Genomic DNA, 21,520 nt, shown 5'->3' on the forward strand with positions numbered 1-21,520 from the left:
TATTTCAGTCAGTGGCGGAAGTCACACACGTGGCTTCGGGGTCAATCGACCACACTTGAATTTAAAACTTTTAACATTTTTTACTTATTAAATTTCATAAATTTGGCCACATACTATTAAAAAAAAGGAAAATAACTTAATTTTATTTTTAATAATTTTATTTTGACCCACTTAAAAATTTTATTTTGACACACTTAAAATATTATAAATTCACCATAAATAATTCTAAGTATCTATGTCCATTTGGTTTTGCATTTACTAACACTATTTTAATCCTAAATAAAATTTACTTACACTTTACCCTTAAATTTGATATTTTTCAAAATTCAAGCTCAATGTTGAATCAGTGTAAGAATACATGCATATATAGTCAATATAGATAAGTTTTTTTTATACTTAACCGATGTGGGATATTTTTATTTCTCAATATCTTGTTTTTTTATTTTTTTTCGTAACAGACTAAATAATCTTAGTGGCAAAATGAGACGGAAGAGAAAATTAATGATTCATTGTGATTATAAAATAATCTAATCTAAACCTTTTAGTGTCCAAATTATTTACAAACTGACAATATATTTTGTAGATAATAATTTATTTAAACTAAGAAACCGTCATGTAAGCAAAAATGCACAAGAAAATCCAACTATAGAATAAAAATATTGTACTTAAAAGAGTAGATAAGTGTTTATTAGCTCAGAAAATGGTAAATATAATTTCCCCTTTAATATTTCAAAACACCTTTGCTCTTCAAATACTCAATTGTTGACTCATAAATTTCTTCAATCCCATATTTGAATTCGAATCCTTCCTTGATTAGCTTCTCAGATGAAAGGATCAACTTGGCTTTTGATGGAAACTCTCCAAAACTCCTATATATTAAGCATACAAAACATAAACAAAATTACACTTTTCTCCTACTTAATCACCTTTGTAATGTAATATAGAAATGCCATTTCAAAGATTGAAATTAATATTTGTCGTTTGCATCAAAATGTGAAAAACTCATATTTATTTTTTTATTTTACCCATGTAGTTATATATGCACTACTTTTGTAATATAAAACTGAATAATATCGCACTTATATTTTCGACTTACTCTATGATCTATCTGTTGAAAATACTTCACATGTATGAATGATCTCACATCATTAAAATAGTGGGTTGCGTATTGCATATAGTATTTGATGGTTAATTCTTCTACTATATGATTTTGGTAAAAAGTGAACCTCATCAAGTGTACACGTAAATTAACATTCATTACTCAATCACGTGTTTGTGGGTCATGGGTGTGTCCAGTTTCCACACATATAGGCCTATAGAATAATTATGTGACGAATTATCACGCCCTAATGCTATCTATTTGGACAACATCATGTACTTATCATATCATAGCTTCTATTGGAACAAATTTCATATTCCTTTTAAGTTTTCAAAACACTAAATTAAGGAATTCACAATTTTCATTTTTTTTTTTCGTATCGAATCAAAAAATTTTTTGTTTAACATTAATGTTGTAAAGATGTTGAATCAAGATATAGAAGGGTTTTGAAAGTATACTCATTGGGAAGATTGTATAGGGGGGGGTGTGGGTATTTGTTGACTAGGAACTTGGCAAGATCAAGAACATTTGTGTTTACAGCACAACAGATGTAACGCCCTGAAGCTGATTCTTTCTCTGCTACATGAATGTGTGCACGACAAACATCTTCTACATGTGTGAGCGAGATTGAACCGGATAATGACTGCATACCCTTCATACCATTTATAAGGCTCTCATTTCCTACAACACCAATCAACTCAAAATTTCAACACATAGGCTATTATGTTAATTCAATTTGAAATATTTTGTAACAAATTACTTGCTTTTTCTAAGAAGGTTTGGAACTTTTTTGAATGAGATTTATCGACGTGTAAGGGCCCGACTCGAAAAATTGACTAATTTGACTGGATTTGTCTTTATTTGTTTTTTCTAAAAATTTGTTGAATTTCTTAGAGATACTTTTGAGTTTAATCGTTATTTTCTCATTAATTTTTATTATTTGAAATGAAATAATATTCCACAATTATAACTTGAAAAACTCTTATTCAACCAAATATGGTATGAAAAGGCAACTTTTAAATTTAAATAATTGCCGTGAATAATACAATATTTCGTTAATTTCCCTACAATAATACCATTTTGATTAATCATTAATAACACCAATTTAGGGGTTTTTTTTTCCTAGAATAATGTTAGCTTTAGTTTATTAGCTAATTTACCAATATTTTGTCATATAATCTCCTATAGTTTGTTTCTTAACATGTTAGAGGATATTCTAGGAAAACACCCCTTAAGTTGGTATTATTCATAGTTAAAAGTTAATATTGTTGTAGGGAAATAAACAAAATATTACATTATTGCTAGTAATTTTTCCTTTAAATTTTAACAAAAATTAAAAATATAAGTTTTTGCTATTTGTTGCTATAAGAATTAAATTATAATTTAGGAAAATTTGCAAAGAACACCTTATAAAACCAGTTTTTTGTAAAAAAAACACCTTTTAAAATTTTTTTTTGTAAAAAAAACACCTTTTAAGAGACATTTTATTAAAAAAAAACACCTTAAATCAGTTTCCGGTGACTTTTGTCAACTTTTTGGCGTTGACTTTTGAGCTCAAATGGCATAGTTAATGCCAGAAAGTTGACAAAAGTCACCGGAAACCGATTTAAGGTGTTTTTTTTAAATAAAGTCTCTTAAAAGGTGTTTTTTCACAAAAAAAAATTTTAAAAGGTGTTTTTTTACAAAAAAAAAACTGGTTTTATAAGGTGTTTCTTTGAAAATTTTCCTATAATTTATAAGTAATAAATCTATGACCTGTTGAGTCAAATTTAACGGACTGATTTTACCTGTTAGCAAGCATGAAGCAAGAGCAATGCTACTAGGGACTTGAGGGGTGTCTGAAGCACCAGTAATCAAAGATGGTATCACAGTTATGAGAGCAATGTTGTTTTCTTTTGCAAATTTCCAAGCAGCTCTTTCAGCTAGTGTCTTAGACACAGGGTAACCCTGTAACAAAACAAACAAAAATGATACTCCAATTCCTTGTTCTAGATATAATGTATTTGGTAATGGACTTGAACACAATATGTATGCGCACTCTATGCTGAAACCAAATAGTATTGGTAGAAGTAGCCCATCATGTATATATCTTAGTCAGTCCGTCTTTAATTCTTCGATGTGGGATCATATGTGGGTTATTTTTCCAACGCTACATAATAACAAAGAACATAGAAAAACATATTTGTATGTACCCAAAGAGGTGGCTTTTCAGAGTAAAGAAGATCCACATTAGTCCAATTATCCTCATTCATCACAAGTCCATCCCCAGTGAGATTATTGATTGAAACAGCAGCAGCAGATGAAGTCATTACTACGCGTTTCACAGACTTCACCTTCGCGCAGCTTGTCAAGACGTTTACTACACCTTGCACTGCAGGCTTAATCATATCATTCTGCGCGAATTCAATAAACATGGATGATTAGTATTTGATGCTCATAATTAAACATGGAACAGTTTTTATTCATTTGTACTTGCATACCTCAGGGTCTTCAGAAGCAAAATTGACAGGGGTAGCAACTAGAAAAACAATGTCACAACCTTCAATTGCAGCATCAAAACTTCCTTCATCAGTAAGATTTGCTTTAAAGATTTTCAAGTCGCCTCGACTTTTCAGTGCTAATAGGTGTGAAATCTTGTTCTCGTTACCTACAATACGCACCAACACATCAAACCTTTATGTGTGCATAAGCCAGCATGACAGTAGGTCACAGATGTGAATTTCATCCACCCCTAACCAGTGTCTATTTTCATGTTGGCTTTTGATACGATTCATAAAACCAGCTCAATCAAAAGCTTAAGCTTAAGCTGATGGTTATAGCCTGTGGATAACTTTTTTTGTGCAAGAAATAATTACAACTTACCAGGGTCCCTAACAGTAGTGTTTACAGAATAGCCATTGTTTAGCAATAATTTGATAAGGAAGGAAGCCACAAATCCTGTACCCCCTATGATGCAAGCTTTCCTACCTTTTCTCTCTTGATGATCACAATGATGGGCTACTCCATCCATTTTTTTTACTATTCTTTGCAGTATTTTGAGATAATTGAGAATGTTGATGGCCTTATTTATTTGTGTGTTTCATATATATAATGATCTAATAATCTAATGCTTACCAGTAGGTGAGTATCAGAAATTTCCCAACCACTTTTCAGACATCTACTAGTCTACAACCACTTTTCACCACTTCCTGTGCCCAAATACCATGGCAACACCCTGCGCTATTTCATACTAATGTCCGAGCATCAAGGATCGAGCACGGATACAGAGACGTTCCTAAGGGTAGTTTTGAAGTGCAACCGCGTAAGGCTCAGCTTATGAAAGGGCCCGAATTGAGTTAATCCTTATAATTGATAATTAGTATTTGCAAAGTACTTTCTAGCGTAGATTGCAGCATTAGGTTTTTCATTTAAGCGCGTGACTATTGAACTACATAGTTGTAGAAAAAATAATCAAAACTTTACTTAGATAAGGGCCCTTTTTACTTTTCGCATAGAGCCCAAAAATTATCGGGAACGGTACTGCACAGATACTAAAGCAAAATAAAAAGTATCATTTAAACATAGTTTGAAGGCATGTTAATATTTTAGTTTTGTAACCTTTGTAAACTTGTGCATACCATCTGTCAGAGGAAACACAAATAAACGAAATAGAGCCAAAAAAGATGCATTGTCTGTCAGACAACCTTGTGACCATCCCCAAGCCCTACTAGGACGCCAGGGAACGATCCTCTACTGCACTGAAGTTCGAACAGAACAGCAGTAGCACTTAATCACGCTCTGATCACAAGGTCCTGATTCATCAACCAGACATAGTCACCTGTCTCTTTAGAACTTAAGGAAACAGAGGTACGAGCCTATAGAACAGATCCTGTTCAAGTAAGGTCGTACCATGTGGTCTGAGTATAGCTATATATAAACATATTCTACGATTATTTTTTTACCAATGTGGGTTTTGCCTTTGACATTATTATTCGGAACATAAAATTGTTATCAATCAGGTTTGTATAAGACAAAAGTACAACAAGCAACTATTCAAAGTTCAAACGAGAATATAATATAAACCCTGAATATTTTTATGTGAATAATATATGCGTATTAACAATGTGTTTATCTTGCTTTCTAATTGGTATAGTTATTGCGCAAGAGGCTCTTGCACAATCATGGTAACTTTTTCCATGTGAGTTAGTATAAGCTAGATTATCAAATAAATTAATCCATGACTCACAATACTGGTATTTTCCATCAAAACTGAAATTGGATCAAATTCAAATAGACCTTTTAAAATCTAAGGCTACCTTGCCTTATTCAAATAAGAACATTTTCTTTTCCACTTAGAGTCATATTCGAAATATATAGTCATATAAGCTTACAAATTATAGTATCAATATGAAATTAAGGTAACTCATTAGAAATGTACCAAGATTACAAGTATGTCTTACTTGAAAAATCAAAGTGGATTTTTTTCGCTCAATTTCATTCTTTTTCTATATTTTATGAATCGATATCACATAATTTTATTAACAAAACTAGTTGACAATTGACATCTCTATTTTTCGGAAAAACATTCTAAAAAGACAAAAAGTTTGTTTCCTCCTTAAATTTCAGTATAACATCTCTTTTCCAGGCTTGCAAACAATGACAAAACAAGGGAGCAATGCTTTTGACTTAAACAAAAAAAGCTCCTCGACATGGGAATTATTTGGTCCCAATTTCCCAGCTAAAGAATCAAACCCTGGTCTTTTACTACCCAAAAACTCTTGAATGTTATCTACTATAGGCCTATGAACTCTCCCTGCAATCACCCTGCACACGATCAGTGCCTTCTTCAAGGCCTTGGTATGACTTCCTTTTTCGTCGACACCAATCTCTATGCTTCTATAGGCTATCTCACTCGTCAAAGAAGTAAAAGTTCCCAAAACACTATGGTTTATCCCATCTTGAGTTGAGAACCCATGTCTTAAAATGTAACAAACATTACATTTTTGTAAAGTACAGAGACTGGAGGTCCCTTTTTTGCCTAAAGAGCAAGCAATTGTTGTACCATAGAACCTAAGGAGTTCGTTTCCATCAGCTAAAAGCCGGGGATGCTTTTGGGCATGTTGTAGCTTGTTGGCTCGGATTTTGACCATTTCTCGATAGTCTTCGAATTGTGCCAGCTTTGTTTGTGTGTTGTGGACTTTCAAAATCCTTTCTATACGGCCTCGATTTTCGAAGTTAGTCCACCCTGCCTTGAAGATCATTTCTATGACTTTCCTAGATGAATCTCCTTCAAGAACTTCAGTCACTGCAGCAAGAAGTCAAAACATGATAAGGGTGATGAGTTGTTTCATGTTAGCTCACAGTAGACAACGGAGTTGATTCTGAAAGGTGAACAGAAAATGGCATATAGAAAAAAGGGGCACAAATGCAACCTACAACTTAGTTTATGATTTAAATAGCATGCATACTTTTCAATTTGTATATGAGAGATCCTTATATGCTATGTTACCTTGGCTCCTTAAAAGTCAATAACAACACAGGTAAACAGAGATTATGCATTTTGATCTCTTGAGTTTCTAGTGTATATGTCTTCAAGACTTTTGGACCTCGTTCTTATTATACTAACATACATTTAGCTTCAAAATTATGTGATGAAGCAACTCTTCATAATTATGCCCTAGCTAATAAACTTTATAACTAATAAAAATCTAAAATGGTAAATTAGGGGACTTTTCCTTTGAGACAATAATTACTGCTGGCTAAGTTTATAGTTTGTTGGAGAATGTGGATCCCAATATTTCCAATTTTAAGTTCACATCTCTACACTAGTCTAAAGAAAATGCAACCCAGGTCACAGGTTTGAATCTCATTCAAACCTACTTTCAAGTGGAACAATTAGCGTCAATTATGAGTGAGATTTGCACGGCATCTACACTTCTAGGTGCTTAAAGGGCTCTTGTTGGAGGAGCATGACACAAGTGTGATAGATTGAACCTATAAATAACATATCTTGAGACATCCACCATAAGCTTCTTTTGATTGAGTTGATTTCTCGACAAACTGAACTACTGAAGACTAAATATATACAAGTTGACAACAGAAAGATCAAAACACGACTTGCAGTACAGAAATAGAAGTATAACTTACCTGAATGTTTAGAAAGATAATGTTCTTCAACATCTTGCCTAGCTAATGGCTCACCACATTTATGACAAGCCTTCCTGAATTTCCCACCGGCATCTTTCTCGATCTGCAACGACCTTCGATAATGCAACGAAGACCCAAAAACATGGTCGGACTCGGGATCATTAGGATTATTTGAAAGAGGTTCAAGCCCCTTACATGAATTCTTCAACCTCAGTTGTGGGACAGGGGAAGCAAGGTAACACTTGGGGGAACCACGAAAAAGATGAAGATTTTTTGTAATCTTTAACTCAGAATTTGTTAAACTAACATAATGTGTAACGGGGTTGATCAAATCGTTGCTTCTTATAGACAATGGACTCCGACTTGATGAGTTTATTCGTTGTAACCTCTTGCTTCTACCATGAACTACATCTTTGAAGGTTGATTTACATGAAGATGCTGAGAATGATGATGACGAAACAACTACTCTTGACTTAGGATTGCTCTTTTTTGGGGGTTTAGGTTCATATACTTCTGATGGGTTTGACTTGCAATGAAATGAATTCTTTACTGCTATCCAAACAGCTGACATTCTCTCTATCTTCTGTTTTCTGATGCTCTGTTTTACTGTCTCCCTCATTTTGAGTCTTATATGGAGAATAATTATAGCACTGCATAGTTGGCAATTTGGCATAAATCACAATGATAAACAGGGAAGGCTAGAAGATATTATTTGAAATGTTTAATCAGAAAAATCTCACCATATATGAACCAATCTATATATAAAAATATAAACTCGTGTATGTAAATTAGTAAATAAGTAAACTAGGGCCAGTTCTCCCAGACTCAAATTACTTTCACTCTCACAATCATGGATACATTGTTTATCCTCTTCGGTCAAAATAGTATTTTTTTATGTTTTGCATCAATAAAGTTTGACTATGAACATTGCCTTTCTCAAGGTCAAAGTAAAAGATTTTTTTTTACCTAAGATGTAAAACTATATATCACTAGTTTTTCTTGTGCACTTATGAGAACCCTAAAGGACACTAGCATGGACAGAAAAATATACAAGTCTTGTTAATTATATGATATTCGTACCATAAACGTTCAGCATCTTGAGCATGAACATTCCAAAATCCCGTAGATTGTACCCTCTAAAGAACTTCCACCTGCTTAACCCCTTCCCAAAAACCCCTCTTTTCCCCAAAAAAAAAAATACAAGAACTACATGGATTGGTACTAATCTAAATGTGTAGATGGTGAGGTTGAGTTTATTGTTATACAAAAGTCAAAAGAAGATACATGTTTAAGCATGCAACTCGGTCTTTTAGTCGTCATTCTTTTGGTTTAGTTACTCTCTCCGTCCTAAATTAATATAGTCATAGGGTAATTTCAATTATTAAGCACAACTAAATTCTAATAAAGACAGTATTATCCAATAATTTGGAATGTACAACAATGCAACAAGCAAAATATTCTGTATCATTTTCATGTCCTAGTGATTGCAGCATTTTCCAAGTGCTTTCCTCAACATTGTATACTATCCTATAAATAATTTTAGTAGTTTTGGTTTGAATCTTGATCAAATAATAGTAGTTAGTATAAATTATTAATATTGGAATAAGATAGAAAGTTGCCATCAAATAGATCAAACATGTTAATCTATTGTACCATGTGACAGGATATTTGTTTCTAGTTGACAACATTAGAACATGATTACATCATTATTTGTTAGCAAAAAAAAGAACATGCTCCTTAATACTTGGAAATAAATATTGGGTAGTAGTAACTGACCTCATATTTCTACGCCAAGATGGTATTTGCAACTGTAACTCTGCAAGTTGCCATATGAAAAAACTTTATTCCTAGGCTGGCACATTTCTTGGGATCAAGGTTTTAGGATCATGCCCTCGTTTAAGAAAAATTTAAGACACATGTCATATAATTACTAATTTTTAATCTTTATTATCTTGGTAACAATAAAATAGTAAAAACTCTAAAAAAGGAGCAAAGTGTGACTTTTGGTACATCTTGTCATGTTCAGACAGCATCAACTGGTATAGTCGAGTCTAAATGTTGGCCAAAAGTGTGATTGCTATAGAGAAAAGGACATCTTTTATTGTACATTAAAACTCCTTTTATATGATTGATGCAGTCTGCAATTTAACACATATTCTTACAATTCGGCTATAAAATGTTTATGGATAACTTTCACATGGAAAAGATTGTTTGTGAAATTGGATAAGAATTTCCATGTACCTTTGTGTAATGGTACAATTGTGTAAAATCTAACCAGATACCAAATACGAGCTACCAGCTACCAGCTACCAGCTACCAGCTAAATGTTCCTCTCATGGAAGAGACTAAAGACATCAAGTACAGGGATGCTAACAAGTCCAAATTAAGAAAAATGAAAGTTTGGAAAGGACAAAGTTTAGAGCTCCAAGTACAACCTAAGATTTGCATCACTTAACCACCGACCAGAAAAACAGACATCAAATAGAAGTAAAAATCCTCATTATTTAAAGGAGTGATGGTCATAACCAGTACAACTCCTCTACATGTTATCTTTATACCACAGCTAGATGATTGCAGCTACATACCAATAATACACCATAAGGGAGCAACACATACTAGACACTACAAATATACCATACTTGAAATCATCACCTTATAAGAGATGGTATGATGAACTCAGGATAGACATAGACAACATAAGTACCTTAGGACCAAATTGGCTGATGAACCAATCAGTTGTTCTAGTATCTGCTGCTTCATACATGTCTAATAGTCGTCTTCTCAACTCCTATCCAACTGATAATTTTTGCGATGACGCAGTTCTTAAAGATTTAGCTCACTGGGAAACATCCTGAGCATCGATCATAATCATATCTTCCCCAGCCTCAAAGAATCTGTACACCTTTCAGATTAGAGGTTCTACATCTTTAAGATCTAGGCATACAAATTCATTGCAGCTTAGAGCCTCAAACTATTTAGCATTTCCATACGGTGTCTCACCTTCCAGAAGCTGTAATTTGCACTAATCATTTGTTGAATTAACTCAAAAATAAACTATTTGTACAGAGTATATAGTTCAAACATGCACAGAATTGAATAATGTACCACCCAGAAAGGTTCTTCTACACATTGTTTCATTACCTTGTAGAAAGAGTTTAGCCACTGGTGCTTCTTTGACTTGAAAACTAAATCAAAATGGTTTTTTCACAACGCGGAATCGGTTCGTTTATTTTGAAACCTTTACAGTGCTGTCGATGGGATGCGATGTAGCCTTGTTTATACACTATGTCGGTCGAAATGAAGGAAACACCTCCCTCCATTTCTCTCCCTTTACTTTCCCTTCATTTCCACTCATCCAATCATAGCATTAAAGCACCACTCAAGTGACTCAATTCGATAAATATACTACCAATTACAAATTGAGATGTTTTATAATGTTGGGATTCGATGGATGCTTAAAGCGGAATTTCAGGAAACACTTTCCTAACATCTATCTCAGGATCATAAACATAATCAAACATATGAATCATATAAAAGGATTAGTCTATATTACCTTTGTAGCGTGAAATCCACGAAAATAACGCGATAAGATAATATTGAGAGCCTCAAACGTTGCTCCTCTATTCAGTCTACCGGAATCAATTGAACACCAACGTTTGCTAGAACGGAAGAGATTGTTTCTCTTGCTTTTTCTGGTTTTTCAATAACTTGAGATTGAGAAATGTGTATGGTGAGAGTTTAAATAAACATATTTATAATACTCACATCCATCGTCCCATTATCCCCACTTCTCCACTACTAGTATTATATCCTCATATAATACTAGTAACCTAGGTCAAAAAGAAACCGATTCTTTTGTTAACCTAATTGGATCGCAAGCCCATACTCCTAATGGGCCCGAGTCATTTACCGTTCAATTGATTCTTTTGTAAGACCTTATAGGATTAATTATATTAGTTGTGGTCCAATTATTATTGACCCACCAATTATATTTATTCTCTAGCAAGCAAATATAATTACTAATAATAATTAACTTTATTATCTTCATAAATATCCTATATATTTATATTTAGTAATTGTCGGAAATGTCTACGGACATATTCCTTCAATCTCCCACTTGTCCGAAGACAATTGCACAATTATAAATTCCTTAAGCCACTTAATGTGAAATTTGACAACACAGTGTTATTTCTCAAATTATGTTTCTTGATCTCTGAGTTCGAATTGTTCAACTAAGGATTAACCATTTAATCTTATTCCGCATGGCCATGCAATTTTCAATTCTCGCTCATCAAGAGGCCTACACACCAATCCTATCACATAGGAGGACTTATTCATTCTTGTATGACCATAACTCTCACTCAATTCTTAGCCCACCTGATCACTGCCTTTATAGCCTCCTTTTACAGCACGACGTTTAACAGCGTCAAGGTTAAACTAATTATTTCGTAGTGATTAAGACATACTCATGTCTAAGGAATCCACTAAATATAAGGATTCGATTCTGCCCTTTCGAATCAGATTAGGTCAAGTCTCAATGCATCAGGTATGCATCCATGTAATCGATTAAACATCTCTATGTTTCCATAGCCCATGGAACCGAGCTATCAATTAATTACATGCTAATCTTTAATAAACCACTTATGTCCAATTTAGTGATTTAGATTAGAGACATTATATAAATTGTGATTTCAGTTCACTTATAGGGTTCCATTATCGAAACGTTTCCAATAGTCCTATTGAAAACACAAATTATATGAACATTTTATTTAATACTAAACCAAGCAATTAAATAAGAAACAAACCATATATATTATTGATAAACATTCCAAATATATGGTAAACAAAATTCTTTATAATTGTAAACATGAAGTAAACAACCTAAAGACATTCTCCTATATGCTTAAGCCCCATAGACCTAGTATGACTCTCATGCTTCGGCTGAGGGAGTGGTTTAGTCAACGGATCTGCTATGTTATCCGTGGTATCAACTCTACTTATTATTACATCCTGTCTTCCAACAATATCTCGAATAAGATGGAATTTTCTTTCAACATGTTTAGATTTTTGGTGAGATCTAGGTTCCTTGGATTGAGCAATAGCACCTTCATTGTCACAATACAACTTGATGCCATTCTCAATGCTAGGAACTACACCCAGTTCACTAACGAACTTTTTAATCCAAACAGCCTCTTTTGCTGCTTCAGCTGCTGCTATGTACTCAGCCTCTGTTGTAGAATCTGCAACTGAACTCTGCTTGGAGCTCTTCCAGCTCACAGCTCCTCCATTCAGACAAAATATGAAACCAGATTGGGATCGGAAGTCATCTTTGTCAGTTTGGAAGCTTGCATCAGTGTATCCAGTGACAAACAACTCATTAGCTCCGCCATATACCAGAAATTTATCCTTTGTCCTTCTTAAGTACTTGAGGATATTTTTCGCTGCTATCCAGTGTGCATCTCCTGGATTGGACTGGTATCTGCTGCACATACTCAAAGCAGATGCAACATCTGGTCGAGTACATATCATAGCATACATGATTGATCCTATTGCAGAAGCATAAGGAACATTATTCATACGCTTGAACTCTTCTGAACTCGATGGGCACATAGTCTTGCAAAGTTTAATGCCATGTTGCATAGGAATAAACCCTCTTTTGGAGCTTTCCATTTTGAACTTTGTGAGAATCTTATCTATGTAAGTCTCTTGATTTAGTCCAATAAGTCTCCTCGATCTATCCCTATAGATCTTTATTCCCAGTATGTACTCAGCCTCTCCCAGGTCTTTCATAGAGAAATGACTTTTAAGCCATTGCTTGACCGACTCAAGCATATTTTTGTCATTCCCAATGAGGAGTATGTCATCTACATACAAGACCAGAAAGGTGATATTATTCTCACTTAACTTCTTGTATACACAAGATTCCTCTTCATTTCTAAGAAAACCAAACTCTTTGACTGCCTCATCAAATCTGAGGTTCCAACTCCTTGATGCTTGCTTCAATCCATAAATGGATCTCTTAAGCTTGCATACTTTCCTTGGATTTTTCGGATCTTCAAAACCTTGTGGTTGTGTCATGTACACATCCTCCTTTAAGAACCCATTCAAAAAGGCAGTTTTGACGTCCATTTGCCATATTTCAAAGTCATGAAAGGCAGTTATTGCAAGGATTATCCTAATGGATTTTAGCATGGCTACTGGAGAAAAAGTTTCATCATAGTCTATACCATGAATTTGTTTGAAACCTTTTGCTACCAACCTTGCTTTGAAAACACTAATGTTTCCATCCTTGTCTGTTTTCAGTTTGAAAATCCATTTGCATCCAATGGGTTTTACCCCATCAGGCAAATCAACCAAGTCCCAAACTTGGTTTTCAGACATGGAATCCATTTCAGATTTCATGGCTTCAAGCCATTTTTCGGAGTCAGGACTCTCCAAAGCATCTTTGTAACTAGTAGGCTCTTCTGATTCTAACATGGTTATTTCAGAGTTTTCAGTCAAAAGGAAATCAATATATCTTCTTGACGGAATTATTGTCCTACTAGACTTACGTAGGGGAACAACAAGAGAAGTTTCTGCCTCATTAGGTAGAGTGACTTCGAGTGGATTTTCTCCACTTGGGGCGGTAGGAGGTAAGTGCGTTGAATGCATTTCCTCCTGGGCATTTTCATGCTGGGGCGCCTCTAATGAGGTGTTAACCTTATCCATTTGTTGCTCATCTCGAACTTCTTCGAGATATACATTACTCCCACTTGTTTTTTTAGAAATAAATTCCTGTTCTAGAAAAACACCATTGCGAGCAACAAACACTTTGTTTTCGCTTTGGTTATAGAAGTAGTATCCCTTTGTCTTTTTTGGGTAACCCACAAAAAGACATTTGTCAGATTTGGGTGCTAGCTTATCAGATATTAAACGCTTAACATAAGCTTCGCAACCCCAAATCCTTAGAAAAGACAACTTTGGAACTTTTCCCGTCCACATCTCATATGGTGTCTTTTCCACTGCTTTGGTAGGTGCTCTATTAAGTGTGAATGCAGCTGTATCCAATGCAAATCCCCAAAATGAAATAGGAAGATCAGCAAGACTCATCACTGATCGAACCATATCTAATAGAGTTCGATTCCTCCTCTCAGAGACGCCATTTAATTGTGGTGTTCCTGGTGGAGTCAATTGTGAGAGTATGCCTCGATTTTTCAAATGATCATCAAACTCGTGAGACAAGTATTCACCACCACGATCGGATCGTAATGCTTTTATTTTCTTCCCAAGTTGGTTTTCTACTTCATTTTGAAATTCCTTGAACTTTTCAAAGGACTCCGACTTATGTCTCATGAGGTAAACATATCCATATCTGCTTACATCATCAGTAAAGGTTATAAAGTAGCTGTAACCACCCCGAGCCACGGTACTCATAGGTCCACATACATCAGTATGTATGAGAGCTAAGAGGTCATTGGCCCTTTCACTTGTACCTGTGAAAGGTGACTTTGTCATTTTTCCCATCAAACAAAACTCGCAAATACCAAATGATTCAAAATCAAATGATTTTAGAATTCCATCTTTATGAAGTTTCTCTATTCGTTTTGAACTTATGTGGCCTAATCGACAATGCCATAGGTAAGTGGGGTTTGAATCATTTGTTTTACGTTTCTTGTTGTCTATGTTATAGATGTGAGTTTCTAAGTCTAGCACATACAACCCATTTAATAATTTAGCTGAAACATAGAACATATCATTTAAATATGCAGAACAACAATTATTCTTAATAGTAAATGAAAAACCTTCCGTGTCCAAAACCGGAATTGAAATAATGTTCTTGGTGATGGCAGGAACATAATAACAATTATTTAGTTCTAAAATTAAACCAGAGGGTAATGTTAAAATATAAACTCCAACAGCTAAAGCAGCAACTCTTGCTCCATTTCCGACTCGGAGATCCACCTCACCTTTGCTCAAGCTTCTACTTCTTTTTAGACCCTGCACATTACTAGTAATGTGAGACCCACAAGCAGTATCAAATACCCAAGAAGCCGAAGTTGCTAAATTAATTTCAATAACATATATACCTGAAGATGAAGCACCAGACTTCTTTTCTTCTAGATAGACGGGGCAGTTCCTCTTCCAATGGCCAATCTTGTGGCAGTGGTAGCACTCATGTAGTGCTGCTACTTTAGCCTTTGGAGTAGCCTTTGGTCTGGGAGAGGCATTAGTGGTAACTACCTTACCATTGCCATTCCATTTAGGAACCCCTTTCTTCTTGAACTTTTTATTCTTTCTGACCATAAGCACATCTTTCAGTGCGGGTTCAGAAGGTAAGCTCCTTTCAGCCTGAATAAGCATACCATGCAATTCTGGCAAGGTTGCTTCCCCTCCTTGCATGTAAAAATTTAATCTGAAAGCATCAAAAGTTTCTGGCAAGGATCTGATCACAATATCAGTGGCCAGCTCTTTGGGATAAGGAAAACCCAACTTTTCCATGACTTGAAAATGCCCTATTAAGGCGAACACATGGGGTCCGACGGGTTTTCCCTTGCCCAGTTTGCATTCCAAAAGTTTACAATTAGCTTCAAATCTCTCTAATCGAGCATTCTTTTCGAACATTGTTCTAAGTTGCTGGATTATTGTGTAGGCATCAAGATTGTTAAAACGTTTTTGAAAATCATGTTCCATGCAAGCAAGCATCAGACATGTTACTTGCACAGAATTGGCCTCGAGATTTTGCCTAGCTCTTTTCTCTGCAACTGTTGCAGTTTCTGGCAGGGGTTCAGGGAGTGGAGTGTCAAGAACACTTTCCCTTCCTTCAGCTCTGAGAACAATTCTCACAGCCATTTCCCATTCAAGGAAGTTGTTTGCATTCAATTTGTCTTTTTCCAAGACACAGCGCAAGTTAAAAGCAGGAGTGTTGTTGTTAGTTGAACCAGACATGATTTCTACAACAATGTAATAAAGTAAAATTAATAGTCTATCAATAAGCAGTAATTAAACAATTTAATAATTTATTCAAAATTTTAAAATCCCCTTTTGAATAAATAACAACTAAGATCCTCTCCCACTACAGTTAAACGGACTTTGGCCCTACCTTTAACTATAGGAGTTAAGGTAAGTAAACTTTTACTAATTATAACTAATTATAATTCTTAGTAGATAGATTGATAATTCTTGTTCAATCCTATCTCTTAGTTTCAAAACCCAAAACTTTGTTTTTGATGATTTTGTTGAGTGAAACCAAACATGAACCTGTAAATTTTCAAAAAAAAATTTACCCCATATCCCAAGATTTATGAGCAATACCTCGCTTTGGCAGAATGTATTATTCATTATCAAAGGCTTATAGGTGTTGTTTGGAAAAACAATAAAACTCAATATTATTTATGGGGATTCAAGTTAATTAGCATGGTTAATATTAAGTGAACACATAGCATATTTAACCAATACATTAACTTATGCATGCAAAGACCAAAATAAACGCTCAAAGCAAATAAAAGCATGAATAAAAGATGATCTAGTATGGCCCCTAAAAAAAAACTAATCTTCATGAAGCTTCCATGAATTTCCATTGATCACCTTCCTTGAAACTCCTTTCATTTGTGATTACATACTTTAAATAAAAATATTACGATACGCAGATCGTATTTAATTACATTCAAAACAAACGATTCGCAGATCGTATATAATTACATTCAAAACAAACGATTCGCAGATCGTATATACTATCCTAATTTTATATATAAATTTTGTTTTGTGCCATACTAGTCATAACATGTCAAAATAATATCAAATATTATAAACGACAATAACAATGCAATATATCAAACTAAAGGGTCATAACAATTAGCATATAAAATACCCTTTATGTTTAGTCAAACTTGACTAATTTAAGTGAGACTATTTAAGAGCAAAAAAAAACTATTTAAACCAATTAAGACTCAATTAATATATATGCACATAAAAAAAAACAAAAAAAACAAAACAAAAAAAAAAAAAAAAATTCCAAAAAAAAACGGAAGCAGCATACAAGAATGAAGACCAACCCATTTTCTGGGACCATCTTCATCATTTCAAAAAAAAAGGTCACCTTCAACCTTCATCATCTTGTACTGGAAGAAAGAAACAGTGGCCGTGAAGAATGGAACCCAGCAGCCGCCAAAGAACCCAGCAGCCGCCAAGGAACCCGGCAGCCGCCAGCAGCCCGCCTCCCTCCGGCCACCATAAACAGCCCGTTTTTTTCGGTATTTGTTTCCTCTCTTTTTTTTTTTTTTTTTTTATGAATTCGAACAAATTCGAATTAATAAACAACCTTTGTGCATGAATTGCTTCAAATTTCAGGGAAAACAAGTTTTTCGCATTTAAATTTCAGGCCAATTGAACCAATTTGTGTTTTAACAATTAAAATTGAATTGGGGAAAAATTAGGGTATAAGCATTTTCGATCCAAAACACTTGAATACCATAACGAAAAACACAATTAACAATGAACAAATTTTGTGTTTCATTTCATTGTTTGGATTTCGTGAATAATCAAAGCCCCAAGACAATTAACACAAAATTTCGAATTTTCATCCAAAAAAAAACTGATTTTTTTTTTTTTTTTTTTTGATTAATTCGAACAAATTCGAATGGATATACAATATTTGGGATGAATGGCTTCAAAAATCAGGAAAAACAAGTTTTTTTTTATTTATATTTCAATCCAATTGAAATTGAATATTATGAATAACTTCCATACAGTTAACATAAAAAAAACTGATTTTTTTATGCAAAAAAAAACCGATTGTGAATTGTTCCAGAGAAAAAAAAAAGATCATATGAATATTATGAATTAGGCTTAACTGATACCACTGTTGGGATTCGATGGATGCTTAAAGCGAAATTTCAGGAAACACTTTCCTAACATCTATCTCAGGATCATAAACATAATCAAACATATGAATCATATAAAAGGATTAGTCTATATTACCTTTGTAGCGTGAAATCCACGAAAATAACGCGATAAGATAATATTGAGAGCCTCAAACGTTGCTCCTCTATTCAGTCTACCGGAATCAATTGAACACCAACGTTTGCTAGAACGGAAGAGATTGTTTCTCTTGCTTTTTCTGGTTTTTCAATAACTTGAGATTGAGAAATGTGTATGGTGAGAGTTTAAATAAACATATTTATAATACTCACATCCATCGTCCCATTATCCCCACTTCTCCACTACTAGTATTATATCCTCATATAATACTAGTAACCTAGGTCAAAAAGAAACCGATTCTTTTGTTAACCTAATTGGATCGCAAGCCCATACTCCTAATGGGCCCGAGTCATTTACCGTTCAATTGATTCTTTTGTAAGACCTTATAGGATTAATTATATTAGTTGTGGTCCAATTATTATTGACCCACCAATTATATTTATTCTCTAGCAAGCAAATATAATTACTAATAATAATTAACTTTATTATCTTCATAAATATCCTATATATTTATATTTAGTAATTGTCGGAAATGTCTACGGACATATTCCTTCATATAAACCCCTAAGATGAGCAATAAACCCTTCCAAAAAAGGAAACATGCAACAAAGTAATTAATGTTAGGAAAAGTAGCCAACTATATGTAACAAAATTACTACAAGGGAAAACCAAAATGAGAAATTGTAAGATAATGAAATTCATGGATGCCTTCCTTAGTTTGGACAAATTTGTATTACGTTTGTGTACACAACATGACACACACAAGAAAAAAAGAGTTGACCGGATGTTCCATCCTAAAACCAATTGGTAGTTAGAAGAGTATAAATTACATGAAGCTTTAATCAACCTCTCTCTTATTCATAAACGTGAGATCACATATCAGTTATTTACCAACAAGTTGCACCAGTTTAACTTTTTTCACTAGTCACTCACCTGCTTCACTTCAGGCAGGTAAGGTTTGTTAGAATTAATATGAGGAAGTTAGTGGGTTATTGTTGCAAGTTAGGGGAGGAGTAAAGATGAGTTGGACAATATTTTTGAATTGTTAAGTGAATATAGCTTGCATTACTTGCTTCTCCAAAGTACAAGAAGTGGCTATTTATAGCCTTGGTAAGTCTCCTAGTTTCTAGACTATTCTAGCTAAGCTTAGAGTGTTATACACTTTCTAGCATATTATATTCATATCTAGATAATTCTTGAGATTATTCTAGGTTGCTATATCTAGATTTTTCCTAAGATTTTACTAATAATATTCTAAAAACATGTTCTACAAGTTTCTTGTTTAGATTTTTTACATAGATTTTTCTAGATTAACATCTAATAAGGTTGCCTCCATAACGCCCTAGTGGCGGGACCGAGACCCTACACTCTTCTACCATTCCGCGGACCCTCGTCCCTCGCTGTACAGGGACGCTTTGTTCACAGGGTTGTCCCTTTACCTGCTTCACTTCAACCCAATCGGTTAATATTAAATACATTGATGGATTCCTCTCAGCATTATTTCGACTTCCTATAGTTGCAACTACATATATTAATGGTTTCCCAAACCATGCAACAATAAACATGAGAACAAATACGGATGTTTGACACAATCAAATGATAATCACCTTCCTATAATCATCAAATCTTCAGCTGCTTGCTGGCGCAATTAACCAAATTTGACCTAATTCATTGTCAGACAACAGAAACTCCTTTCTTTATTGACACCGACACCGTCAAATTCGAAAATTGAACTCTAAAAATTTAGTTTCGCATAAAAAATAAACAAACATGAAAATATAACAAGAAATTAGAACTCTGAAATTAACAAATTGAAAGAAAAGCAAAGTACCTGAAGAACATTTTAGGAGAAAAGAGAGCAATGAAAACCGCGAATTCAATTGACGCCAAAACTTTTAGTTTTTCTGGTCGATATTCCTCCTCGAAGAATTTCTTCCATTTCAGTGGCGACACCATGATTCTAATACTATTAATTGACAGAAACTGAATTTTAGAAGATCATTGCAGGCATTTCAGTTCTATTTGATTCGTAAGATCGATTTTCCTCTAGTATGGAGTATGGAACATGCTGATTGGCTGATTGCTAAAGAGAAAGCTCGAAGCTGTACAATGGCGACAATTTGTGAAGTGGTCAGTCAGCAATCCATCGAAATTTTGACCGAATTGATGACCCAACGACCAATACACCCAATTTCAAATTAAGCCGCCAAATTTTAGTTTTCTACAATACCGTTTACGTTTGATAGGTTTTTTTTGTTTTTTGAAAATGGAAGTAAATAGCTTAATGGTCTTGTATAGCTTTAGTCTATATTAAAGTTTGTTCAAAAAAAAGTCTATATTAAGATAGTCAATATAAATTTGAATGTAAAGTTAGAAAGTGTATCCTAGTGGAATAAAGAGTAATGAATGTGGACATGTGTAAGGAATATTAAGAAATATACGTACTAAAAATATTACATAATAAATCTATTTTAAACTTATACAAAGTCTATATCTACTCTAGTCAACATTGTGTTTCATTTTTTAGAAGTTACTACTAGGAGTAATCTAGAGGATATTAGAATTTAGTACATTTCTTATACCATAATTATATTAAGACAAAACAAATACTAAAGTTTAGTGTCTAAATACTTAAATAGACAAAACAAGAATGAAATGAAGATATACATGCCCAAACAAGTTGTGCTGGTTTGAGGAATATTGTACCTGTTCGAATATTGTTTAGCAATGCTATGTTTATAATGATGTATTCTTTTATTTTAATTCATGCTTCATCAGTTATATGATATGAAATCCTACAATATTTATATAAATATAGAACATGCATGTGTCATTTAAAAGAACTTCATGCAATTAGAATTTTGAGTTTTTGGTCAAATTTCTCTCCACACTTTGTTCATATTTCTCTCAATATTTATCTAAATCAAGATTTAATTTTGGAAACATTAAGAAAGGAACTTGGAGCAATTTGTCCAATGTTTTACATTGGTAGAGTAAGGGCTATTGCTCATGAGGATATCTTGAATTATGTTGTAATAACCGCAGCAATACCTGTATATAAATCACACTAATAATTATGTTTACAATAAATAATGCGAAAATCTTAAATTTTAAATTGCTAAAATCTATTAAAATTTAGAATCGTTTGAAAACAAAAGTTTAAAATATTACCATTGAGAGAATAACATTGTTTTCTCAAACCATAATAAAGGCATAAATACACCATGGTCATCAAAGTCACCAATAAGTAAAATAAAATGCAGCTAAATCCTTGATAAAGAAAATAAAGGTTGTGGCCTGGATCGAAACTTGAAGCTAAATCTTCCTACAAAATACTTC

At 33.8% G+C, this 21,520-nt stretch overlaps 3 protein-coding genes and 1 non-coding gene across 5 annotated transcripts; all 4 read right to left on the bottom strand.

The window, feature by feature from the left end:
• Positions 1-515: 515 nt before the first annotated feature.
• LOC130815880 (anthocyanidin reductase ((2S)-flavan-3-ol-forming)) lies at positions 516-4,151 on the bottom strand. Its single transcript, XM_057682392.1, has 6 exons — positions 3,962-4,151; positions 3,580-3,746; positions 3,292-3,492; positions 2,887-3,046; positions 1,558-1,780; positions 516-869 (listed from the first exon to the last, which is right to left on the bottom strand). Exons 1-6 carry the CDS (start codon positions 4,107-4,109, stop codon positions 722-724), a joined length of 1,047 nt encoding a protein of 348 aa, XP_057538375.1. The 5' UTR covers positions 4,110-4,151; the 3' UTR covers positions 516-721.
• Positions 4,152-4,767: 616 nt separating this feature from the next.
• Positions 4,768-4,985, bottom strand: LOC130816776 (small nucleolar RNA U3). Its single transcript, XR_009043315.1, has one exon. It is a non-coding gene; the product is annotated as a small nucleolar RNA U3 (small nucleolar RNA).
• Positions 4,986-5,571: 586 nt separating this feature from the next.
• On the bottom strand, positions 5,572-20,075 carry LOC130815878 (uncharacterized). 2 transcript variants are annotated; one of them, XM_057682391.1, is made up of 4 exons: positions 20,013-20,075; positions 9,002-9,116; positions 7,226-7,875; positions 5,572-6,383 (listed from the first exon to the last, which is right to left on the bottom strand). In XM_057682391.1, exons 2-4 carry the CDS (start codon positions 9,004-9,006, stop codon positions 5,701-5,703), a joined length of 1,338 nt encoding a protein of 445 aa, XP_057538374.1. In that variant the 5' UTR covers positions 9,007-9,116; positions 20,013-20,075; the 3' UTR covers positions 5,572-5,700. The 2 variants fall into 2 exon arrangements, with proteins under 2 accessions (XP_057538374.1, XP_057538373.1); XM_057682390.1 differs by lacking the exon at positions 20,013-20,075 and adding an exon at positions 9,930-10,654.
• LOC130815881 (uncharacterized) lies at positions 14,891-18,304 on the bottom strand. Its single transcript, XM_057682393.1, has 3 exons — positions 18,182-18,304; positions 15,292-16,155; positions 14,891-15,202 (listed from the first exon to the last, which is right to left on the bottom strand). Exons 2-3 carry the CDS (start codon positions 16,148-16,150, stop codon positions 15,186-15,188), a joined length of 876 nt encoding a protein of 291 aa, XP_057538376.1. The 5' UTR covers positions 16,151-16,155; positions 18,182-18,304; the 3' UTR covers positions 14,891-15,185.
• Positions 20,076-21,520: the final 1,445 nt, after the last annotated feature.

This window comes from Amaranthus tricolor, chromosome 6 (assembly GCF_026212465.1).
Source record: "Amaranthus tricolor cultivar Red isolate AtriRed21 chromosome 6, ASM2621246v1, whole genome shotgun sequence".
Lineage (NCBI taxonomy): Eukaryota > Viridiplantae > Streptophyta > Magnoliopsida > Caryophyllales > Amaranthaceae > Amaranthus > Amaranthus tricolor.